The sequence below is a fragment of the Alligator mississippiensis genome, chromosome 12, assembly GCF_030867095.1.
Source record: "Alligator mississippiensis isolate rAllMis1 chromosome 12, rAllMis1, whole genome shotgun sequence".
In the NCBI taxonomy this organism is placed as follows: Eukaryota; Metazoa; Chordata; order Crocodylia; family Alligatoridae; genus Alligator; species Alligator mississippiensis.
In genome coordinates this window covers 58,271,760-58,297,415 of record NC_081835.1, presented here as the reverse complement: position 1 = coordinate 58,297,415, position 25,656 = coordinate 58,271,760, and the positions used below count along the sequence as shown (strand labels likewise).

At 52.8% G+C, this 25,656-nt stretch overlaps 1 protein-coding gene and 2 long non-coding RNA genes across 3 annotated transcripts in view; 1 reads left to right on the top strand and 2 right to left on the bottom strand.

Moving 5' to 3' along the window:
* LOC106738057 (uncharacterized) overlaps positions 1 to 10,784 on the bottom strand; it is a 64,113-nt gene extending 53,329 nt beyond the window's left edge. The window contains exons 1-3 of the long non-coding RNA XR_009455924.1: positions 6,961 to 10,784; positions 3,504 to 3,685; positions 2,885 to 3,029 (exon numbers count right to left, since the gene is read on the bottom strand). This is a non-coding gene — a long non-coding RNA (uncharacterized LOC106738057). The remainder of the gene's footprint in view (positions 1 to 2,884; positions 3,030 to 3,503; positions 3,686 to 6,960) is intronic.
* Positions 10,785 to 11,002: 218 nt separating this feature from the next.
* On the top strand, positions 11,003 to 13,390 carry IER5L (immediate early response 5 like). Its single transcript, XM_059715610.1, has one exon. The coding sequence runs from the start codon at positions 11,089 to 11,091 to the stop codon at positions 11,983 to 11,985; it is 897 nt and encodes a 298-aa protein (XP_059571593.1). The 5' UTR covers positions 11,003 to 11,088; the 3' UTR covers positions 11,986 to 13,390.
* Positions 13,391 to 15,734: 2,344 nt separating this feature from the next.
* Positions 15,735 to 21,039, bottom strand: LOC109286544 (uncharacterized). Its single transcript, XR_002094615.2, has 2 exons — positions 17,980 to 21,039; positions 15,735 to 17,536 (listed from the first exon to the last, which is right to left on the bottom strand). It is a non-coding gene; the product is annotated as an uncharacterized LOC109286544 (long non-coding RNA).
* Between the last annotated feature and the right edge of the window lie 4,617 nt (positions 21,040 to 25,656).

Genomic DNA, 25,656 nt, shown 5'->3' with positions numbered 1-25,656 from the left:
GTCTAATTTTCAGAGGTAACAATAACCCACAGGTTTCAGCGCCTGCTGAAAGCTGTCCCAATTGAAGCACCAGGTCTACAGTGGCCAGATTGCCTCCACACACACACAGAATTGCAAACTTTAACACCTGTACCTCAGTTTCCTCCGCTGTTAAGTAACTGGGTGTTTACCAAGCCTGGGGCATTTTGAGGCTTAAAGAGAAACTGCAGTTTAACATAAACTAATCCTTGCTTGTAATTACAGAAAGATTAGGGGACAGCATTCCTCCCTGGTGCAAGTCCGTCAATGAGCGGCGCTACGTCAGAAATAAGGTTGCTCCAAAGAACAGGTCAGTTTCTCAGACCACGGTTCTCAAAACTGTGAAAGAGGTAACTGGATTTTAGTGTTTAGAGTTAAGAAAGATATTGCCAATTCAATTCTGGCTGGACAAGTTTTCCCTGCTGCTCAGACAAACCTGTTTCTGCTCCTCCAGTGCATTTGCCATCAGCTGCACACGGTGCTTTGTGCAGAGCCTGCAATGCTGTTGGGCCGAAGTGCAGGATCAGTCTATGGCACCGGACTCCTGCTCTCACGAGGTCATCGGGGCTGCACATGCCTACAGCAAGTCACCTGCACGTGCCGGCAGGCCTGGCTCTACTGCTGTTGCTCATGCAGGTCTTTCACACAGCAGCAGGGAATGAAACATTTAAACAAGTAGAGAGATGCTACTGGAGCCCCATGAGAGGTGGGTGGTAAATTCGGGAGGCAGGGATAGGACCAAATATGACTTTTAACCCTTTTAAAGCTGGCAAGTAAAGGGATGCCACCATTAGCAACACTTCGAGCTTGGCTAAAATGTATCCAAAAAGAAATGGTTTAAATGAATAGGCTGACTGCTGCCAGAGCCTCCACAAAAATGCAGAAAGCGGCATTCTGGGTCCAATCCTGTAGCTTAAGTGTCACGCTGGCTCCGGGGAGAGCAGAAGGTTACTCAAGTAAGAGGCTGCCTCCCCCAAACACGGGAAATGACACACAGGCACATGAAGCATCCTGGCACTATTTGCAGTTGTTGTGAAGACACAAAGGATAGCACTTCAAAACGAAATTACTACAACAACATTTATAATGGGTTAGACAGATTCCCACCTCTCTGAAACAGGTTTATAGCTTTCATGGGTGTTAACTAAAATATTGCAGTTCCTCCCTGCCCCTCCCTCCCAGTGTAACCTTTATACTGGAGGATTAAAGTTCTGAATTACTATGCCCAAGCAAAAATGATTTGTATCCTACAGGGAATAAACACCACAGACCAGGGACTAGGAGAAGAATCCACCCTGCAGCCAGTATAAGCCCTGCTCTTTCCAAACTCCAACAGGACAGCCACATGTGGAGCTAGTATATTAATTATTATATTAGTTACCCGGAGTGTAAACAAGATCAAGGAGATGCTGACTGTGCTCTTGTGGTTAACAATGCCACTGCAACCTCTCCGTTAGCCACGGCAGGGGGCACGTTCCTTATGTGACAGAGTGGTGCAATCCAGCACCTCTTCCTTTTCACCATCATTGCCTGACCTCTTGCACTTCTGAACTGCTTCAGACAATGGAAGTCTCCTTGCATTTGGAGATCCAGGCTGTCTCCAGCATCTCTCACCTGAGGATCTTTGAAGTCCTGGATCCTGCACTGAGTTCTGTAGAGGTGGGCTTCTACATCCAAAGAGCAATTCAATAAGTCCAGGGAGCCTTATTATGTGTATACCCAAATAAGCTTGGACTATTTGAGAGTTAAACCTAAAGGAAGTCAAGTTCGGTTCACTCTAGAGACATGAACCAGAGGCACGGGGTTGGGAGACCATCCCAAAAATCATGCAGCAAGACAGTGGCAGCATCAAAAATGGCAGCCAGAGTCCAGCCCCTATTTTAAAGCAATATGTGCACTAAAAAAAGAGAATTAGCCACTTTGTGGCTAGTGTTACATTTCCCGTTAAGCCCCTAAGTTCAGACATCCAGAAAATGACCAAGGTTTATAAGCCTTAAAAATTCTTAGCTCAGCAGCCTCTTTCACCCAACAATCTCAAAGCACTTTGAGGAGAAGGGCAAACATCATCTCTGTTTTTTGGGGTAGAGACTGAGCAGCACAGGTAAGTAATGTTCCCAATGACAGCCTGAGCTAAAGCAGATCTCCAAATCCACCATCCCCCCAGATTGAATCATGGGGCCAAAGCACATCCTGGCTGCTGTGAAATCCCTTCCCTTGGACTTAGTGCAGTGCTTGAGGGCCAGTTCCATTTGGTGCATTGTTTACACAGCTGGTTTCACCCACTCAAACAAACTGAAGTCATTTTGTGCTTTGGGAGGAAAAAAAATCTGCATGGGAGCTGTCATGGTGTGGGACAAACTGCAAGGAGCACCAGCAGTCCAAGCAAAAATAAAAGGATCCTATTCTTCCCCACATTATGAAACCAAAACTTGGGCTGTAGCTACGCTGCCAGGTAGCTCTGCCAGTATGGCACCAGTAGACAGATCTGTCAGCTTGACTTATGATGGGCAGCTGATATCCATGCCCTGAATGCCCAGGGTCCTGAGCAGCCTCGTACAGCCTGCACTGAAGCCAGTGTTACTGCTCTGTTTGATTTTATTCATTAGACTTACACACTGCCTTCTGGTGAGGTAGGGGGGTTGGCTTACAATGAAAATTAAGACAACCTCCAGGATATGAGGCAGGAGATGCCCTGAACAACTCCCCAGAACTTGAAAACATCACCCACCCCTTCCCACTCCCCTGCCTGTCACCCAGGAAAGCAAAGCCTCCCACCTATCCAAACTGTGCTTCCCAGCCCCTGTTCATTTGACTGCACTATTATCCAAAAATTAAATTAAAACATTTACCCACGTGGCAATCATACCTTCAGTGACAGTGAGCCTCTCAGCCACAGAGCAGTGGAAAGACAAGGACAGCCTAGTCTTTATGCTGGTCTCCCAGCGATGGATGCACTCCAGATCAGTAGAAACTTCAGGATTTGGCCCACTCATGCTTTCCTGGCTGGTCACCTGCAAGCAATGTTACTGCAGTCAGCAGAAGAGGGAGAGAATAGATGGAGTCGCGCAGAGCCTGGAAACCCAGAGCCAAAGAGCAGGGTAATGCAGTATTCCCACCCAGATAAGCTGGACCTGTGAGAAGGCTCAGGATTTGCTCAGCTGACTCCTGGACCCCGGTAGCCTTTAGATTACATTTTACATACTCAAGTAAATGCACCCATTAACTGTGGGCCAACATAGGACATTATGACAGATACTGTCTCCCATCTCTGAGATAGCAATATAGACAGGTGATAAGTTGAGAAAGCCTCTCCTCTCAAGCACTCCAGAGGAACATCGTAACACCACACTGCTTGAATGTCACATGCCCCCACAGAAAGGCTGGAGCGAGCAGTGCCTTCCACTCAAGGATCTAGTGCTCCCTTATAAACATTAAGCCCCCAAAATATTCCTATTAGGTAGGTAAAGGGGGAGAACAGGGCTTACTTTGCCCATCACTGACACTCAGCTGCCTCTGGGCTTGGTCACGGATGTGAAGCAACCTCCACAAGGGAGTGGTATGCGGAGGTAGGGCAATCTTCCCTGCCAGATCACCAGCTCTCTTCCCTGCACCAGAGCGAACAACACCTTTCTACAGAGTGCTTCTCTTGTTTTCCTGGACTTGGCGCCTGAGGAAGGCAAGCAGAGCAAGGTTCAGTGAAGTAAATGAGCGAGAGGAGCAGATGCAGGCAACCCGGGGTCAGCAGAAAGGTCGAAAGAATTGAGCAGCTTCATGTTATCCAAGAGGATTTGTCCATACCAAGATCTCCCTTGCACACCAAGCAGTTCCAAGCATGCACTGCTAGCCAGAATCATCTTGACTCTATGCTCTTTAGAAGACAGAGAAAGTCTTGTCCCCATCCCTCATTTCCTTGGGCGAATTTCACCCTTCACGGTGGAGGCTTTGGAAGGCAGGCTGTTCAGCTGAGCCAGCACAGTCCTGCTGTGCAAGGCCAGGGAGTGGACACGCAAAGGAAAAGAAAAGGCACCCCTTGCGTGCAGTGAAACAGGGGTCTGCAGAGCTCCATTTTAAATTAGCATAAATACAAGGCCTGGGGAAATGGTCTTTAACTATATGAACCCAGTGCCCCAAACCCTAAGGTACAACTGCATTCAGGCTTTATAGCCCTAATGCTGCAGGATGCCCTGCCCAGAGGATCATGCGGAATTTTATCCCCAAGCCCCCACAAAGCCTGACTATACAGTAATTAAAGACTTCCAGCTACTAGCAACATCTCCACCTCCTTCCCACTCCCAATTTCAGGCACGGGAACAAGCCTTCCACCAAGCTCTGCAGATCAACACACCCAGGTTGTCAGCCTAGCCAGAGAAAGCAACCCCTGTAGTCAAACAACCCCCCCACTGGGAAAGCCCACTTGCCGGCACCCAGACATCCTCTCTGTGCCTCGAGACATTTAATGAGCATGCCTCAGCAGACCTCACCTGCCTCTGCAGCCCATGGGGAAAGGGAACGGGAAGCTTAACTAGCCTTTCGGCTCCTTTGATTTGGAAGTCTGTCTGTGCAGGTGGCGAGTGACAATTAGCAGCTTTTGTGCAGTCTGACTAGCAACTGAGTGCAGCGCAAGGCTTGTTTTACCTACAGTTACCAAACACAAAATAAAACCAAAGGTGCTTCCAAAACACAAGTGTTTCCCCAAAGCCACACACGCGCATTTTTAGCTGTCACACTCCACTGAGCTGGAGGCACAATCCCCTTCTCTCTCACATTAAACCATGAGTAACAGGAGCAAAAAAAAAAAAAAAAAAGAAACCAAACAAACAAGATGCTGCCGTTGTTCCAGTTACAGGTTCGTTTTCCTACGGTGCGGGTGAATTCAGAGGGAGCTGCCCCTTCCAGTTAAGCATGCAATGCACAAATCTAGAAGGCTACACACAGCCAAGTTACCCTCCTGCTCTCTCCGTCCCCTGCAAGAGATTGAAGCTTTCACAGCAGTGGTATGTGTTGATAATGAGGCAAGTCCCAGATAGGAAGTTGATAGGAAGCAAAACACTGTTCGTTTCCTAGCGTCGCATCACTCGCTAGGGGAACCTGACCCTGCATTCTCCCAAGAAGATACCAGTGTGCAATGAATGCAGGATTGAGCCCATGGGTCCAGGTCATACTTGGATGCATGAAGCTTAGTTCCTGGGGTTCTGCATAGGGAATGCCCTAGGGATTGGAGAGGGTGCAGAACCCACTGCCCCTCCACTACCTACCCAAAGCAGCAATGCCGCAGGACAGAAACATGGCCCCCTCCTACCCTTATTTGTGATCTGGACAAGTCTGGCTGAGGGGTTCCACCACCATGCTGCCCACCAGTCATCCCCAGTTGGGCACAAGGGAGACAGCGGCACTTGGAAGGGCCTTCTACAGGCTAACGAACATCACCCAGCTGTCACTGCATAGCCATATGAACAGGACTTTCCCCCACAGACTATGCCAAATGCCTTGTTCTCCTTCGAGCTCCCTGTGGGAGGCCTCTCTTCCCCCACCAGGCTACAGAAGAACCCAAATGCCAACCTCCCAACCCCCAGACTTTGCCAAACATTTCGTATGGGTCTAGTGAAAAACCCTTGCAGGGCTGCACCAGGATAGGGCTAAGGCCCAACACAAGTGCTATAATCCCTCAGAAAGACAGATGCTCCCTGAGGAACACCCCAGTAACAGCAAGTGTGCCGAACTAATGCATTTCAACCCTGGCACCATGAGCACACGTGTGAGTAACTCCATGCAAATAGCAGTGCACATGGGTAGCACGAGGTGCTGGCCTCCTTGCTCAAACACAGAGCTGACTCTTACCTCTCTGGCATCACCCATTCCCTCCCAGCTATCCAACATCTGATGAGTTCGAGCCCAGCAACGATTTGGCCAAAGGAGGAGGGGTGAGAACATGGGGTCCAAAGAGGCCATGGAGTCCTTCATGCTTCCTCGGGAACAGGGAGCTTCCTCAGGTCTCCCACCTTCTGCCAGCTCCTAGGCTTTTCTTGGTAGCTGGCCCCGAAGGAAACCCCAGCACCAGACCCCCAAGCAACAGTCGGCCCTGGAGTCAAGCCCGTCTTGGTCTGCTCATTCCCAGGAGCTTTTCCTGGTGGCCCAACTCTGCTCCAGCCCCTCTTCAACCAAGTCGCCTTAGTGCCTGCTCTGGAGAGGCGATTCAGACACCTAGTCCCTTCTATTCACACCACCCCTCCGAACCGCTGAAATGCCCAGGAGCTCACACGGCAGTGGCGGTTATCTCCAGGTGCTGTCAGTAAAGGGCCAACACTTGCAGCACTTTGCTGAAAGGGGGATGAACTCCCGCTGGTATTGGAAAGTTAAACACCTTCTCAAGTGCTTTGGGGCCACAATTATTCCAGAGGGTAACAGCTTGGAGAACTGGAGCTTTAGAGCCTCTCAGGACAGAGACACCTGGCTCTAATTTAGCTGCTGAAAAAAATACCCGACTAACTAATATCAGAATAAATGGGCCGTATTCACGATTGCACATGTCCAACCAGTTTTCTTACCTTAAAAGCTAAGGCCACACTCCTGCAAACTGTAAGCACAGACTTAACTTTAAGCACTTGAACAGCATTCACACGCTTAAAAGACAAACCTGTGCCTACGTGTTTGCCAGGCTGAGGCCAAAGAGCACTGAAACGGAAAGAGCGGTAACCACTTTTCCTCTTTGGCCTATTTGTTTTCAAAGCGCTGAAAAAAAAAAGACCAGTCTACTTCATTTTCAGGGCTTCTTGAACTAGACCAATGCTTGGGTTAAGACTCTACCGGAAAGGGTAACATCCAAACAAAAGGGGGATAAAAATACCTTTTTGTTAAAATTTTTCATACCAAAAAAAAGTTCACAACAATATCTTGGACAGTTGCACACATTTTTTTTCTATCAAGTTCTGTCCTTTAACCTACCTCCTCAGAGTCTGTTCAATCCCATTTTAGCTCTTTACAGAAAATCAGGGGCATCCAGCAAAATGTAAATAAGAGAAACACATGCTCTCATTCTCTGAGAAGTAATGCAGCCTTGATAATTCAATACATTTTCAGTTGACTAAAAAGAGCATTTTAAAATTGAAATGCCACTTAAACGTCAAAATGGGTTCTGCTGTCTTAGATTTTTGGCCCTGAGTAATGGACAGCTGCAAAATTAGCAATAAGGAAGAAATACCACAAGGCCTGTGGGCTTTGGGGAATTTTTATGGTAGGGAAGTATCCATACCCTGCACCCATGTGAAGAAATTCAAATTAGGTTAAGTCGCATTACAAAAACAAGAGGTTGCTTTGTTGTAGCCATCTTGGTGGAGATACCATCAGGATCCAGAGGAAGGACCTGTCACAGAAATCTAAAGGGCCTCAGGGAGTTTACAAGTGTCAACTATTAAGCATCATTTGGAGAAGGGACCATTAAACAATCCACACCACCAAAGGGAGGCAAAACACTGGGTGTTTCATTTCTATGCAAGTGAATTCCTATAAGGAACTCCAGGGCAAACCCCTTCCCCAACTAACAATGATGCTAACAGAAGAAATCCAGGCATGGACAAATCTATGTATAGTTTTTCTTTTTTTGTGTGATAAAATAGTAACACCACAGCTGGCAGCCAGATACGAAACCCAGAAAGACTAACTAGGAGGACCGGAGTCCGCTTCACCTTCTGTGTCACAAATCTCCCAACACGTTTTCCAAGCAGAATGAACCTTGTGTGCCTACCTTTAAAAAAATCAAATAAAAACTTTTGCACACCTGGCTGTGAAAATTAAAAAGAACAGCGCTGAACAGATTGTATGGGATGTTTCCGTAACGCATCCTACAAACTACTCCTGATTACTGTTTATTGCACATGTAAGTAATGTTTGTTCTTGTATTGTAGCAGAAATCACTTTGCTGTGCGTGGATTGGATTAGATCTGCTATTATTGCATTTTGAGGCACTGCTACTGTTTTTGCACTGGGAGTCTCTGTTTGTCTCCTGTACTGATTCTGTAGGAGTTCATTCACGCTCCCTCCACATCCCTACCTTTCCTTTTGCTCTTCCACAGTCTGATCCAAAGCTCACCAATGTCTGTGGGTTTTGCATCAGCCTCCTCTCTTTCTCCCCTTCCTTTCACAAGAGCGATCCCAAATAAGAGCCCTCACATTCCCAATAATTTGTGGGTATTTGAACAGGATAAGGAGCAGGCCCATATTCTTCAGATTCTGGGGCTTGGGTTCCTACTCAAACCAATATGAAAGCACAAAAAAGCAGCCCTCTCCCTTGTTCTGTAACTCCCAGACTCAGCAAAGCTCTTAAGCCCACACCTCATTTTCAACACCTGGGAGGACCCTTGGAAATCACTGGAAACAGATGAAGCTGCTTGAATCGCAGCCTGAATCAAGGTCTATGGTCCCACGTTCGCTGACTGAGCTATACAAATTTGCTGTTCTTTGGTGCAAGAGCCTTCTTTGAAGCACTTGCCCTCTAGACCAGCTTTCTTTTATCTCTTCACCGCATCAACTCCCCATCTATTTTCTAATCTCAGATGAAAGGCTATGTATGCTCCCCCCACTGCCTGCCTCTCAACTTCTTTCTCCCTCTGCTATGGTTTCTTTTTAATTGTATTATTTACCTCCATAATGCAGCGTGGGCTTTAACTTTTATGAAATTCCCCCTCCAAAATAATACCTAGAGTCTTTTCTATGGAGTGTCTGAGTGTCTCACAAAAAAAAACAAACCCCACACGCTAATGAGTTTATCCCCACAACATCCCTATGAGGCAGGGATATATTAGCATCCCCATTTTGCAGTTGTGTAACTGAAGCAGAGAGAAATTAAGGCTGAAAGCTCCACTCCAGCAAACACTTATGCACATGCTCATTCTTGCTGCTGCAGTTAGCCCCAGTAAAATCAAAGGGACAGCTCACAGGAGTAAAGTTAAGCACACGTGTTAACCTTCCAGTGGTGTCTGCTATCAGAGGATTTGGTTTAGGATACTCAAGCCCAATTTTCAGAACTGCTGCATCCCCAAAATGTCAAGCAACAAGAGCAGGAGGTGCTCGGCCCTCTCCAAAATCAGAAGTCTCAGGTCAGCCATCCAAAAATGAGGCACCCAAAACTAGATGTCACTGTTGAAAATGCTGCCTCAAGTGACTTGCCCAAGGTCATGCAGGAAGCATGCATCAAAATAAAGATAACACCTAGGTCTTCTCCATCTCTGACCAGTGCCTTGACCACTAATTCACCCTCCCACCCCTTCCTTTGTAAGTAAATCCTTATATGTCCCAGTAGTCAAATTCAAGTTAACAGGGCTACTAGCCTGCTAAGGCTTGCTAGAATGAACAAGAAATCACAGAATTGGGCCCTCCAACTCTATCGTTTTGTATCCATCACAGCAGCATCCAGATAAGTATGACAGCCTCTTCAACCCAGCCTGCCCACTTTTTAAAAACCCCCAAATGTGAGCTGGTGGAAAATTTTAATCTGATTATTTTCTTCATCGGAAACTGGCTTCTTCATCAAAACAGAAATTTCTGCCAGGGAAGCCCAACATTTACAAAAGTTTGGGAGTTTGCATGTTAAAAAGAAATGAAGTTGGGGGGTGGGGGGGTTTGCACAACTGAAAACCTAAAACCTCAGTCCAAAAAAAGTCCAGCCCAACCTTTGCAGCTGTCTAGCTGAAACCCCCAGAACTGTCAACCGAGGGGTTTGATGAGAAAAATAAAGTCTGGGTTTGGGAGAAACTCTGGCAGAAACACAGAACATTTCCAGACCAGCTCTATGCAAGGCTGCATTATCCGTCAGCTTGTGAGGAGATATCCCTGTTACCCTGTAGGTGGGAGCACTGTCTCCTGCCCTGGGTCCCGCATCCATCTGCTCCTCCTCTTCTCATGAAGTCACGGTTGCACTTGGCCTGTCCGCGTCTCACCCGGGTTTCTGTGATGTTTGTAAACATGCCTTGAAGGGGTGGCATGAGCCTGCTTGTCCAATGCCCCGAGCAGACCAGCAGGTCGGTGGCCGCTCTTGGCCGGGGAACAGATTGCACGCCCCTAGGAGCTGCTAGGTGTTTTATTATTAATACTCCTGCTGGGGGGGGGGGGTTATTACTGCCATTCTTATTTTTGTATCAATACTACTGCCATTCTTATTGCCATTACTACTATTATCCATATTAGCATCGTGATCGTGGTGGCCGCTATTATTGCTGCTCCTGTCATCGTGCCTGCCATTATTATTGTTCTGGCTATTGTCATTGTTCCAGTTCCCATCATTATTATTACTGCCCTGCCCAGGGTTCTGCTTACTGCTGTCACCACGGCTGCTGCGATTATTATCCTGACCATCGCGATGGGGCTCCGGTGCTTCTCGCAGGCATCCTTGCCCCGGCCGCCGCTATCCTGAGGAAGGTTACTATTCCTTGTAACAACTCTTGGTGCGGGTGCGATTCATGGTAACAACTATCCCTTGTTGCTACTGTTGCTATTCGCTCCGCGGGAACTTACTGCTCTTGCTCCGGGGCTCCCCGCGGGGCAGGTGGGACCGGACAAGCGGGGCGCATGCAGGTAGCAGGGGCTGCCCGGGCGATGCCAGCAGCACCCGGGGGTGCCCCGCTGGGTGGGGACAGCAGTAGCAGCAGCAGCAGGCGGTGCCCGGGCCGGCAGCCCCTGGCCCAGGTGCACCGGGGGGCACCTGCGGGGGCCGCGGGCAGGGCAGACCCGCCCCCGCCGGCTGCAGCGGCCCGGGCTGGCGGCGCCGCGGTCTCATGAGAACATTCCAGGCAGCGGCAGCCCCGACTCTGTTCGGTATTTGAATAGCACAAAGGAACCGCCTTCCCCGGATTGGCCGACCGGGCCTCGACGGGGCGGGCGGCGGCAGTCCGTCAGGCCGGCCGGCGGGCGCGCATTGGCTGCCGGCGGCCGGGGCGGGGCGGCCGGGGCGGTATAAGTAGCGGGGGCCGGGTGGGCGAAGGCTCATTGCCGTGCACTCGAGGTGGAGGCGGGCGGGCCGGGGGGGGGGAGCTGGCGGGGATCCCCCCTGCTCTCCGCGCGGATGCAGCTGAGGAGCCGATGCTGAGGGGCCGGCGGAGGATGGAGGGCGCCCTGGATGCCCAGAGCCTCATCAGCATCTCCCTGCGCAAGATCCACAGCTCGCGCACGCAGCGCGGGGGCATCAAGCTGCACAAGAACCTGCTGGTGTCCTATGTGCTCCGCAACGCGCGGCAGCTCTACCTCAGCGAGCGCTACGCCGAGCTGTACCGCCGCCCGCCGCCCCCGCACGCGCCCTACCCGCCGCCCGCCGCCCCGCTCGCCGGCCCGCCCGAGCTCGGCCCGCTGCCGCCCGGCGCGGAGGAGCAGCCGCCCGGCCCCATGCCGCGGGGCTGCGGGCTGCCGGAGCCGCCCGTGCTGCTGCCGCCGCCCCACGACCCCGCGCCGCTGGAGCTGCCCGGCGCCCCGCCGCAGCCGCCCTCCCCGTGCAGGGACTCGGCCCCCGGCTTCTACCGGAGCGGCGGCTGCGCCTACCCCGCGCTGCCCGGCCACTGCAGCGGCCGCACCACGGTGCTGGACCTGGACACGCATGTGGTGACCACGGTGGAGAACGGCTACTTGGCCCCGGACTGCTGCTCGCAGTGCCCCTGCTGCTGCCCGCCCGCCCCGGGCACCAAGCGCAAGTACTACCCGGGGCCGGGCGAGGAGGACGACGAGGACGAGGACGAGCCGGCGGCGGGCGGCGGGGCGGCGGCGGGCGTGGGGGTCGCCCCCTGCCCCAAGCGCGCCCGCTTCGAGGAGCTCAGCCCCGAGCCGCCCCCGGACGCCTCCAACATCTCCAACTTGATCTCCATCTTCGGCTCCGGCTTCACGGGGCTGGTGAGCCGGCAGCAAGCGGACTCGGAGCACGGGCAGCTGTGCAGCAAGCAGGCGCTGGCCAGCCTGGGCGCCTGGACTCGAGCCATCGTGGCTTTCTAGGGGGGGCGGCGGGGCGCGATGGCCGGGACACGGGCCGGGCAGCGGCCCCTGGAACAAAGGCGGGGGGCGGGCGGGGGGGGCGAGGGGCGCCCCGCTCCTCTTTTCTAGCTGGGACCATACAGACACCTCGGAGCTCGGGGCTTTATTTTTGCAGAGAGGAGGAGAAGACGGAAAAAGAAACACAAAAACAAAAAGCGGAGGGAAGGAGCGGCCGCGCGGCCCCGGCTCCGTGCCCTTTGTGTCCGCGCTCCGGGGAGTTGGCGGGGGCGCGGGGAGCCGGGGCGGCCGCCACGTGAGGCGCCTGGTGCTGCCCGGCGGAGCCGCTGGACGGGTCGGCGGGGCCGGGGAGGTGGGAGAGCTGCACCCGTCTCCCCTCCCCTTCCCTCCCTCTCCCGGAGTTGGGGAACGGGAAACTCTGCAGCCGGGGCCGGGAGGCAAGGGGAGCTGCGCTTGCCGCCGGCCGGGCAGGAAGGGAGGCAGCCTGCGAGCAGGCTGCTCCGTCCGGGTGCTGGCCCCTTTCCCCCTGCAGGAGAGCCCGGTCCCGGGGCTCCCCGCGCTCCCCTCCCTGGAGGGAGCGGGCTCCGACCAGGCAGAAGCGACAGCCTTTCCCCTTTGCCCCTTCCCGCCCCGTCCGGAGCAGGGTGGGCGGCGGGGAGGGGGCGCTGCTCGCTGCTCCCTGGGACCCGCAGCGCCCGGCCCCGCGGCGCGGCACGGGGGGACTACATCTCCCGTCATGCACAGCGCTGCACCCCCCCTCCCCCCGCTGTGTCCCATCCCCTAGGTGTGCGCGGCCGCCCCAGGTAAAGCTCCGTCTCGCGTCTCCCTGGGGCGCCGCCGGCCTCTCCCTCCGCCGCCGCGCGGCTGCTTTGCTCTTTTCTTTCCCCTTTTCTCTCCTTTTCTTTCTTTCTTTTTTTTTTTTTTCTTTTCTTTTTCTTTTTAAAAGTTGGGCTGTTCTGGCTCCCGCCCCCGCGCTGCTCCAGCCAGCATTGTCCGCTCTTGTGCAGAGATCCGTGTCCTGTGGTGTCTCCTGCCCGCCGGGGCGGGTCGGTCCGTTTGTTTGTTTGGTTCTCTTTTTTTTTTTTTTTTAATTATTTTCCTTTTTGATATTTGGACTTCAAAAAGAAAGAAAAAACGAAACACACAAAAAAACACAAAAAACAAAACCTTTTGTTGTAAAAAGGTGGTTTTTTTGCAGCCCCCCCTCGCCCCCACGGTATAAGCACTATGTGTATTAAGGACGCGTTTCCCAACGCTGTGTCTTTCTCTCTCTCTCTCTCTCTCTCTCTCTCCCCCCTTTTCTTTGTTTGTAACCCTGTATTTTTGTGCATATGGACTTGTATATCACCGGGTAAAACTGTTCAGATTTGTTTAAATTTATAATCTTAATAAAAAGTCAATTATAAAAGTTTGCCTGTTGTCTCCCTCCCTTCCCCCCCCCCCCCCCCGCGGGTGCCACAGCCCCTTGGGGCAGCCTCGGCAGCGGGCGGGGGGCGCCCCGCTCCCCTGCGCCCTGGGTCTTCCCCGGGGCACCTGGAGGTCCCAGCCTCCCCTGCAGGGAGGACACGGCACAAGGCTTCTGCCGCGGGCGGTGCGCGGTCCCCCCGCGTGCAGCAGGGGGGCCTGGCCCCGAGGGGGTCTCGCCTCCCTGCCGGGCTGCCAAGGGGCAGCCGGGGGATCTCTGCCCCTCCGCTCCCCAGCTAGCCCGGGCAGGGGGCTGCGGCTCCCGAGCCTTGCTGGCAATGCAGAAGCGGGCTCCTCCGGCCCCGGCCCCGCTGTACGCGGGAAGTTCGGCGTTTCCCCCGTTTGTTATCCCTGCTCTGGGCACTTGGTGGTGCGTGTGTCTCTCCCTCCGCCGAGCCAAGGCAGGCAACCACGGCCGCCCGCCGGCCCCGGGACCCGAGCCGGCTCCCCTGGGGGCTGTGCTCGCAGCCCCGCGGGCGGGAAAGGAGAAGAACCCCAAGCCCGCTGCAGCCCCCCCACCGCCCCGGCTCGTGTCCGGGGTCCGCGCCTGCTCGCCTCCCCTGCCGTGCCCCGCGGGCGTGTGTCCCGCTGCCGGCAGCAAACTCCCAGCAGTAACTTTCCGGCTGGTGCCAGGGCAGAGCCTCCTGCTCCGTGGGGCGGGGGGAGGGTCCTGCCTGCCTTTCCCAAGCCCGCGACCGCGGGGATTCTTCGCATTTGCCTCCGCGAAAGCCGGCCCGGGTAGCGCGGGCCAAGGCAGCTGCCGGAGCTCCTCCTAGCGTCCGCTCGGCCCGCTGCGCCCGCCGCCGCCTGCCCGGAGCAGCGGAGGAGAGGGGGACGCGGGGCTGGGGCGAGCGGAGCCAGGGGCAGCGGGATCTCCCCGGGTTGCGACCGGGGGCGAGCTCAGCTTTGGAGTCTGTTACCAGCAATGAAAGGGGGGGAAATATCCAGGCACGAGCCCGGCGACCCCTCGGCAGCTCCCTAGGGGCTGCTGAGCTGGCACCAGCGGTGCAGGGACCAGGAGAGCGCTCTGCTCGTGCAGCTGCAGGGCGAGTCAGTGAGGATGGACCAGGGCTGGCCCCTCCCAGAGCCCTGGAGCTCCCCTGGCCCCAGCAAACACCTGGGGAGACTCAGACCCACAGGCTGGGAGGCACCCGCAGGGCACAGGGGTGGGGGACTGATGCCCATCCAGCCAAGGACAGAGCTGCCACAGCTTCCCCAAGCTATTTATCCCACCATAGCAAGGAACCAGGGATCTCCACCCCACAAGGGAGTGCTGGGCTTTGTCAGCTCTGAACAGGCACAGGTTTCCAAAGGGGCCAAATTCATTTCTGAAGGCAGGGGGCCTTGCACCATAACCAGCCAGTCCTGGCTGCAGGGCAGAGCCCTGGCGCCAAGCCATACCCCCTGCATGCACCAAGTCTCCTGGAGTGCCCATGGTGGCAGTCAAAGGCTCTTTCTCCTACAAGGATGACAGTTCATGCTTCTCTGTCTGCTCAAGTTGACTGAGGCCTTGGGGATGGGCAAAGCTGGTACAAAGGGCTCTGGCTGCTGGGCAGGAGCATAGGCACATCTGGAAAGTTGGCCTTTTACCCCAAAGCAAAGGCTTCTCATGGCAAAAAATCTCCGCAAGTCATCGCACTGGTCACCCCTTGAGGACATGTCCTCCACCCCTTGTAAGGGTGGGTGGGGGGAGGGATGCTGGTCTGCGGTGTGTGTCTGAAACCCTGCTGCAGACAGTCCCAAGGCAGATCTTCCTAAACCAGTGTTTTGACTCCTTATCCCCTGTTAAGCGTGTTAGGTGAATGCTTCCTCCTATGATTCCACATTACCCAAAGCAACAACCACCCAAGCCAGCTAACCTTCATGTCACTACAGCCACCCTGTCGCCTCTCCAACCACCCGAGAGAGATTGCAGAGACATCCGCTTTTCTCTCTGTCTTCCTTTTCCTCCATTTCCACTTCCCCTTCCCCACTCCTGCTTTCACAGCCCTTCCTCTCACGTATCCTCCCCACATGCTCCAGGCCAGGCTGCTGGGAACCAAACACCTGCATTCACAGGAAAGCACAGCAAGCTAGAGGTGCCCGAGCCACTTCTCTTCAGAGACCCAGGCCTTGAGCACAGTGCCAGGCTGCCCCTCACCACATCATTCCTGGGTCGACACACCCTGCGTGGGAGTTGGTGGCACAGCTTCTTTCTGCTGCCACCATGCAGATGTACCCTCAGTGACCAGTGAATGACACTCCCCTTCCAGGCTTGCAGACACACTCATAACAGGCACTCAGACAAGTGAGGTGGGCTCCCAGAGGATCCCTCCACCTGCCCATTATTTTTTTTATTACCAAAGAAGAAGCTGATGCCAGTCAGCAAACAGGCACTCAGGGCCATGGGCTGGACCTGTCCATGCTGGCAGTGGACTGCACAGCACCGCACCCAAGCTGAGATGCTGGGCAGCTGAGACCTTGAGCTTTTGAACACTTTGTTATGAGCCTCTGGGCTCAGCCATCACTGCAAGGAGCAGCTTAGAAGCCCCCAGAGAGGCGATGACTCTGTCAGTCAGGGAAATCCTTCCAACCCACTAGTGGGGCTGCTGGCAGTCTTTGAATAAGACTAGTCCAGAATGTCACTGCCCTCATGGCTGTTGCCACCAAGTCTTGCCCAGCTGCGAATAGAAACGGTCACTGAGCAAGAATGAAAGATGTGCTGGGCAGCACCCCACTGGGTGGTTTTGTGACCCGTCTCAGCTGCTGTTGCACCCAGAGCTCCAGCCCCTTTGCTCTTCCAGATGCCCATGGCTCTGGGTAGGTAGGGCACCCATCCTCCCAGCTGCTCTCCTCTACAGAAGCAGCAGGTTCTACTCGGGCATCTCTGAGCCTCACCGTGAATGCTCTCAGCATCAGCACCTCATCTTTCCTTTGCAGACAAATGTTTTCCACTTCAGTGGAAGCCTAGAGCTGCGGCTCCTCGGCCTCGGTGGATGCCGTTGGGCTTTAGGGAAGTTACAAGCTACTCAGGGTGGGGGTTCTTCCACACCAAACTCTGTCCACTCCAGTCTCCAGGTGCACGGAGGAAGCAACAGTGTTGTTCCATTTGGGGAGGAACTGCATCCTTCTTCAGAGCCTCCCATCCGAGGGGCTCCACATCCTTTAGAAACACAGCAGCCCTGCTGCTTGCAGTAGGAAATGTTTAGTTCCTCTAGTCCACAATGGTCACACAACTGGGCAGCAGCAACAGAGGCAGGAGCCAAACCCTGATCTCACTCCCTGTTCTCCAAGCTCAAGACCATGCATGTTCCCCTGACACACACCAAACCTCACGGTGACAGGACACAAGGCCCCATGACCCCCTGGCTCACCCATATGGGCCTCATTCTGCCTTTTGCACCCCTCCCTGCAACCACGCCAGGTACCAGCACTCCCCAGGCCCCCATCTTCACTCTCCTCTGCACTTCTGGTGCTGCTGCTGCACTGGGACAGGGGCCGTCAGCCCCAGAGCCTGCATCGGGACCTCGCTCTAAGCACCACACCAGCTCCCCTCATCAGGGCCCTCAGTACAAACAGATGGCCTGCACAACCGGTTCCTCTGGCTTTCTGGGCTGGAGCTCCAAGGAGAAGGAGCAGCTGATGGAGACGGGTGAATGCCGTGTCCCTGGGCTCCAGCCCTACCCACCCCATTGCCAAAAGCACCCTCTCTCCTACAGGCAAATGAAACCTTTCCACTTTTCAGCAGGGGGGTGGAAAGGTGGGGAGGAAGAAGGGGGCTGAAAGTTTCTTTGGCTTGCCAGAGATCACGGGTGATTGCAACAGATAAAGGTTTCTCTCCCCTAAACATAATCAACTTTGGTGGGGGGGGGGAAGAAGAACGTGCGCATAGCACAAAGGAGCCCCAGATCCCCGGGGAGATGAGGAGCTCCCTCGGCCCAGGTGGAGCAGCAGAGATCCTGACTTCTTCAGCAGTTAATTTATTTATTTATTTCATACCCCGCTACATGACATTTCTCTTCTTAAGGCAGCCGCAGCAACCCCATCACACAGCCTCTCTCCTGAAAGCAGAGCCTGGAAACTGGAGCCTCATCTGCATATTCATAAGCACCTGATAAATTAATCATGATGTCAGTAGCATTCATGCTGGAAGGGAGGTGACAGTGTAAGGTTGCTCTCCCCCAGCTCGCGCTCTCTCTCTCTCTCGCATGCACCCTGTCTCTCTCTTCCCCCAGATAAAAAACATGTGTGTCCCTTCATTAATAAGCCTTGAGCCTACAGGCTTTTCAAGACGGTGTCCTCCTTATAGGACAGAGCGTAGCTGCCTTCTCCTGTGCTACCGCCTCCTGGCTCCATCAGAGAGAGGCTGTGAAAAAGGCTGAAACAGATGGGCTGGAGTGAAGTGAAGGACCCAGGGTCCAGTTGAGCTCATCTGCTACTAAAGGAAACCCATACCTCAAACAACCCTGACCAAGAGCTATTAGCACACCCGCAGGCCTCTCCTTTGTCAGGGATGGAAGTGGGGAGCGTGTCTCATCTCAGTCAAAAACCCACCTTTGTCCTGCAACGCCCTGGTGGTTTCTCTCCTGTTTCCATGACTGTAAGCTGCCCGACCATTGCCCGATGGAGCAGAGACTACGGGCAGTGCTATTTGCAGACAAAATCTTCTTCCCTTCACTATGGGGCTCCTTTTTCTTTTTCTTAGCTTCCCTCTTTTAGGTTCTAGCCCTCCTTTGACCACTCGAGAGCTGGGGCCATCAGCAAAGGGCACTGGAGGTGTATGCAAGCAACACCAGCCTGCCCACATGGCAGAGGAGGGAGGGAAATCTAACTTCTCAGGAGGATCACATGCATTTCCCCAGGGCCTTTCCTACAGGCTTAAGCTGCCGTGAGACCTGCTGATGTGGCATTCTGCTCTTGAGGAAGAGCACATGGACCTTGGCAGGAGGAGGGGTCCTACCAGTTTAGGCTTGGAGCAGAACTGGAAAGCTCATTAGAGGGAATTCTGGGGGAAAGCAAGAGGAGCTGAAGAGGAGGCAGTTTTCTTTGCTGCAAAAGGAGCAACAGCTGCTCCACGCCAGAGCAAACCAACAGCCCTGGCCTAAGAGCAGCAGAGAAGGGATGGCTTGTGTATAAACACCTCTTTCCCTGGAGCTGCTGCTGTCTGTCCTTGGGAAACAGCAAGAAGCAAACAGCCCCTAGAACAGAGCTTGCAATTGTGAAGCAGCAGCAGGCATCCCCCTCTCCATTCAGATGCTCTCTACTGGTCACATCAAATGCACAAGTCTCTTTTGAACCTCTTTAATGTCTCCATTTGGTTTCTGGTATGAGTCACCTTGCTCTGCCGGGGAGCAGAGAGGGAGCTCCTTCTATAACAAAGGGGGGGAGAGCCCTGGCATACAGGCTGGCCCCTTTAAGAGGCAGGTGTAGCCCTTTCCAGGGCTGCACCCCCCAAGACAGGTGCTTTTCAAGCTGTGGGGCTCCACATCTTTTTTTTTTTTCTTCACCCTGTCACACTTCTGTATTGGCTGGAAATAAACCCAGTCAATGCTCAGAGCCCAGCTGCTCTGGGTCTGGCCCCTGGGATGCCTAGTGTCCTGAACTGCTCCCAACCCCTGTCAAAGGATGCAAATATTGTTCCTCCTCTGAGAATAAAGCTGCCCTTACATCACCTACATCACGGTAGGACCAGGAGAACCCAGCAGAGTTCAGGGTCTCATCATGCTGGGTGCTGCACATACACACTGCAAGGGACTGTCCCAAAGCATTTCCTGTCAATGCAGATAAGACACCAGCACGTGGGTTTTAGCAAGCCCTTTGTACAGCTGGGGAGCTGGCATGCAGGAAACCTAAGGCCACACAATTCTGTAGCTGAGTTGAAAATTGAACCCAAATCTCAAGAGGCCAACGCAGAGCCTTGACCAAGGCCAACCTTCCTCATCAAGGAAGCAACTCTGAGCAGCCCCAGGCAGGTAGACAGAGCTGGGATCTCTTAGCGTAAAAACACAGCAGGCAAAGCTCAAGGAAGCATCTGACTTTCCCCTCTTGATTTAAGCATCTTTGATCTACTGATGAGGGGGCTCTGCTAGCCAGAGGGCAGGGCTCACTGTGTCCTCCCATTTTCCCCAGAATCAATAGGCTTCCACCCCTTGAGGCTTAGAGCATTCCCTGGGATTTGGGAACCGAGTGGCTACGGCCTTTGAAAGGAGCGTTACATCCAGAGACGCAGCGTCAAATGGAGGTATCCGGTGCAACATGGATCAAGTAGTCGTATGGTGGCAGCACCCACAACCAGCGGTCACAGATCAGGCCTCCAGGAAACTAGGTGCTGTACATAATGCACAGAGCCCTGGAGTAAAACGCTGCTACACGAGCATCCTCCCTCCACTCCCTCGGCCCTTGTTCCACTTGCCCGGTTCGCAGAGGAAGCAATGTCCCAAAGAACCGAGTGGTAACGAACCAGCCCCTTCCTGTCTCCCAGGCCGTCCATTCACCACCTTTACCAACATCAATGGCAAATATATGCTGCTTATGTATATCAGTGGCAATTTTCCCATTGACTTCTGTGAGGGCTGGATCATGCCATTAGTAAAAAAAAGGCAAAGCCCAGGGAATTTGTTCTTCAGTCAAAGAAGGCAGAAAGGGCCAATTCTCTGGGTGGAAACAAAGGAGCTCACACTTATACCCCCAGGTCAGGGCAACACAAGCAAAGCCTTAAGAGAGAAACAAGCATTTTTTCGGTCTGACGGCCCCAAGTCGGGCTCTTTGCAGAATTTGCCCTTCCTTAAACCCTTGCTGGGGCCAAGTTCCAGATCCTTCCCCTTTCTCTCCCCGCTCTGCTGCAATCTCCCCGGTTTATGTGCAGGTTAGCAGAAATATATTTTGGGATATGCCGGTGCTAGCAGATGTTGGAACGACTCCCATGCAGAGATAACAGTACGATAGCTATGGGGAAGACAGCAATCTGGTCCAGAGGCCATTCGTACTGGCAACGTGTGTGATACGTTAGGTTTGTCTAGAGCTGGGTAATTAGCATCTGAGCACTAATTATTCACATTGCCCTCTTCATAGTCTCCTTATATTTTTGATGATTAACACTTTTCTTTGATTTCTACCTTTTGCCTGTTTTAAAGGCATATGAAGCTACAGGAAACCTGCCATGTACTAGAAAGTATTTTCTAACACGATATAAAAGGATAAAAAACCCCACAATCAAAAACATTCTCTGCACCCTGGTTGTGGGGTCTGAAAGCACGACATTGCCAGGCAAGCCTCAAAATGTGCCAGTGAAGTAGATAAATATGACTATCCTCAGCTTATGTGTGGGACATGGAGGCACAGGCAGGTGAAAGGATTTGTCCAAGGTCATACACTGGGAGAAACAGCAGAACTCAGGTCCTCCAAATCTGTCTGAGCTACCGCTGCCTCCATTACTTCCACAGGAAAAATACACAGGTGTTTCCACACCAAAGACAAAGTCTGGAGTTCTCAGACAAAGTCCTCTGGACCCAGAGTCCCACCTCCTTTCACCCAGGAAGCCTGTTAATCTGGCTGGTATTAATCATTAACCCATAGCGACAGGAGATAACCAAACCATAAATACTCCAGAACAGAATTTACCTCACTAAAACCCCCCGCGGGCAGTTCTGGCTTCGATGGACTGTCCCTCCACGAGGACTCGGGTGCCCCCCTCGGGCTGGCCTTGCAGTCTGGACATGCAGCTCGCACGAAGAAACACCATCACCTCCGTCCTGCTAGTCTTGATGTTGTGGATGGGTTTGAGGGCAAGCTAGTCAGGATTATCGAGGCTTTATATTCATAGGGCATCCCTGAGAGGCTTAAGGTATATTTTCTGTACACCGTGGGGGACAAAACAGAGTAACAGCACAGGATGTGATGGCAGTGGACAATCGCCTGCGTGGGGAAGAGGTATCTGATGCGAGAGAGCCCCTTTCTTTCAGCAGACAGAGGCAAAACAAGAGCTGCAGGTTACCGGCCTCGCTGCAGGCCTCAACTCTCTGGGCTTCTTCCCTTGGACCGAAAGATCACAGGGGGTCACAGTCCGTGGGGCTCAGACCAGAGCCCAGGCTTATCCTTGATGAAGATTAAGGACTGTTAGGGAAACCCCTTTTTCTTCCATTTTTTGGGGGTCCTAAATATCCCTGGAGGTTGAAGCAGTGGTGGTTCAGCACTGGGAGAGGCAGGAAGCCCCGCTCCCCTTCCAAAGGGAGGCCCACAAGCCTTACAGCAGCTCTCTTCCAGCCTCAACTTCGGGCTGTTTAAACAGTCTTTGCCCTTCCACAACCTCTTGCAGCTGAACAGTTCAGCAGTACTCCCAGCAACAAGCTTCCTATGGGCAGAGAGGCCAAGGCACCTGTCCCTACTTTGGGCTCTGATGGACCCAGTCCTGGCTTCTTACTTCCCCATCTACACCTGTGTCTGAGCTGGGCAGAAAGTTAACTCCCTGCTTGCTGGAAACAAGAAAGGGCCTGCCAGTGCCGTAGCAAGGGGGAAGTGAGCAGGGTGTCCGCCTCGGGTGCCAAAGCGAAGGGGCACCAACAGGGGCTGCCCAGCCGGGGTGCGAGTGGCTCATTTGGGGGGGCGCGGGGATGTGTGGGGGGGGGCGGCTCCTGCCGCTGCGTGTGCTCCCAGGCAAGCATGGCGGGGTGTATGCCCCGCAGAGCTGTGCACGGGGTGAGGGTGGGCCGCTGCTGAGGGCTTTGCCCCAGGCGCCAAACTTCATTGCTATGGCACTGGGGCCTGCACGTGGAGGGAGGAAAGAATTTCTTCCAGTGGAAAGTTTCCACACCTTTTGATGGCTGTCCTGGCTGGCCCCTGCAGTAGGAGCTTTCCCTTCGACAGAAAAGGTTGAGCGTCGTTCTTGACAGAGGGAGACTAGCGAGTGTCACAAGACGCCTTTCAGCCCAGCAGCAGCTGACCCCCACCGGAGGGTCGGGGTATCAACCCCGGACCCCTGAACACAGTGACAATGGTCCTGTCGACTTCAATGGAGCGAGGATTTAACTTCTAATCTCCAGGCTCAATTGCCTGACCAGTGTGCTGTGCTGTCATTAGACTAGCAAGCGAGCCCTTGTACAGGATTTAGACAGTCAGTGCTGTAGGTGAAGGAGACCCCCATCGTTATCACAGCAAAGGAGAGATTAGGAGAAAGTGCTTTCTCCTCTCTCTGAGCAGTTCCAGACTGTGTAGGCTCATATGTATGCAAGCAGAGTCAGAGTGCAGCGACTGTACAGTGCCCCCTGCTCCAAGTCTTATGATGTAGGGAATCAGGATGAGGGTTGTAGAGGGAACAGAGAGGCACTTTTGAAGTAGATCCCAACCAAATCTGCTTTTAATTCTTCATAAGTGGGGTAAAGTCAAAGTCACATCCTTTAAAGATTGAGTTAGAATTTTAATGGCCCTCATAATGGACAATCTCTGGGTCTGTTCCTGCAGCCCTGCTTAAGCAGCGGCAGAGAACCAGGCAAAACTGCTGCTTCACTCATGAAATGTTTTCATAATTTCATTTGTGGGTATTTTAACCACCTAAAAATGCAGCTTTTCCCTCTCAAAAATGAGGCTTTTGCATTGAAAGGTGTGACTATTTCTTTGCGTTTTATAATGGGAAAGTCGATGATGATCGAAATAGGACATTGGTCATTTGAAGTGGTAAAGATTCTCCTATTTGTGAGAGTGCAGGCGTGCACACCACACAGACCTTCAACAAATGGAAAAGGTTTTAGTTTTCCTCCTCGCAAAACCATCCCATTATGCTTTCCATGTTTTTGCCACAATGCTCTCATTGTGCACTGGCCAGTATGATCACGAGGTGAACAAATACCTGTGTGGTTTCCTTACTCACTTCTCTTCCTCTCTGCCACGGACTGATGACTCTGCTGTGTATGTAATGACATCATTTTTTTCATTATCGTTATACGTATAGCTTCAGCAGCGATAAACCCTGGTCGTTGTGACTCAGGACTGATTGTGCGAGATGCCGTACGTGCACAAAACGCAAAGCCAGCCCCTGCCCCAAACCTGCGTTTTCAGAGGCTGAGTCGGAATCGAAAGAACCAAAGCCCCTAACAAGGAACTGGAGCAGGCACAGCACATGGCAGCCAGCAGGTTACATCTGCTTCGCTGCCTTTGTGGCAGGCTGCTGGAGACAACCGTCGTGAACCGCGCACCTTTTCCCTTCGCCACAGACTCATGGGGATGATGTTTTCCAAGCAGTTGGCCTGGCCTCCTTGAGGGGACTCCATACCCCTCCCAAGGGAAATGGAAGCCGAGCAAGGGAAGATACTTGTATTTAAAGGAATATTGTTTCAATTGCTTCAGATCTGGAGAATGGGATCCAGCCCCAAATGTGCATTTCAATTAACAGCTTCTGCATAGCCAGACCTTTATTAGTGGCTGAAGTCAGTGGAAAGAATATGCCTGACTTCCCTGGGAGTTGGATCAGTCCTTTGCTGAAACCAAACTGGGAGGAAACTTAAGAAAAAAAAGGGTGATTCTGCTCCCACCCAGCTCCTTCCTAAATTCTTAATTATGAAGAATTAAAAGCAGTTTTGGTTGGGATCTACTTCAACAGTTCCTCTCTGTTCCCTCTACAACCATCATCCTGATTCACATTAGGGGAGTCCTTTGCTTGGGCCCTTGGGATGAGGTCAATGCTTGGGATAAAGCTTTGGACACCCTAATCTAGGAAGCAATAACCAGATTATAGAGATGCCCCTTGGAAAGGGTTTCTCAGACCACCAGGACCCTCGGGCCTGGAAAAAGGCATTTGTCAGAGGTAACATGGGCTGAGCACAGTCTATTATGCATGCAAGCTTGGAGGACTTTCATCCAGAAGAGGACACCCTTCCAGCCTGGAAAGGGCCCTGCTTGGGTGTCTGCTGTTAAAGGGTAACGACTGAATCTTCAGCTCTCTCACAAAGCAGGAAGAAAAGGTGGTGGTAAAGAGGGACAGAAACCAGGAAGTGAATAGCCAAGGTTTTTGGTCTGCTCCAGTGGCAATAGGAGCACAGGGGAAGGATTCGGCTTGCAGCATGAAGCTCTGGGTTGCAGCTGGAGTAGCACAGCCAGACATCCATTAAGGAGCATTTACATGAAGAGTGTTTTCATGGATGGTATCTCAGTGAGCTGATAATCAAGACAACGCCTCGGTCAGATCTCCGCTCTGGGTCTTGTGACTGGAAAACCCCTCGGTTTTGAAACACTCCTTTTAAAACAAACCATCCCGTGGTCCTCAGCATTGTTCCTTTGCCAGCCGCACATCCCTCACATCACCTCCTCTGTGTAAACCACAGAGAACAATGGAACCAGCCACCAGCTGGGCTGGACTAGTCTCCCTGGGAGCAATTCTTCTAAAGGGACTCAGTCTTGAGAGTCTCTCTGATATTTTTACAGATACCTTCAAGCATCCCAGAAGCGGTGACCGGATCATCCCAGAGCTGATTAGAAGCCGAACCCTCTGCTCTGCACATTTGGGTCACACAGAACAAAGGCCAAAAAATGAAGGATGACAACTACAGAGAGAACAACAGGGCTTTAAATGCTACAGGACTGATGTAATTTTTCCTCTGACCCTAATTTTGAGCCTTGTCATCTTTGATATCACTAGTTTGCAGCAAGAAGAGAAATTCTACGAGGTTGGCATGAGACGGGGTTAACTCCGAGTAGGTGACAGATCCTGTGAGCAGGTACAAGCGAGCAGAGCAATTTGCAGAGTGACTGGCAGGAGAGTTAAGATTGTACTAGAGTATTATCACACCCACTTCCTCGCTTGTATGCCATTTATTTTAGGTACTTCCACAGCCCCTCTGAACACACATTTATCCTCACAATACCCATAGCAAAGAGCTATTATCCCCACGTTGCAGATGGGGACCAGAGGCACAGAACGACCAAGTGACTTGGTCAAGGTTATACAGGACATCTGTGATAGAGCAGGATATTGTACCCAGGTGTCCAGCCTTCCTCCCCTGGGTCAGTAGTGTTGGCCCTGTCCCTAGGAAAGCATCTATTTACCTCCCCAAAATAGAAACATTCAGGGAAGGGGTATGAAGTTATTTTTTAAAGTGCTTTTCCTGTGTTGATGTGAAAGGACCATGACTGACAGTTCTAGCCCCCAGACTCTAATTTGACAGAGATATTCCAATAGTTATAAAAGTTGGTGTTTCCAAGCTTTCTCCATCCCTGTTGCTGTTCCCATTCATCTGAGTTAAC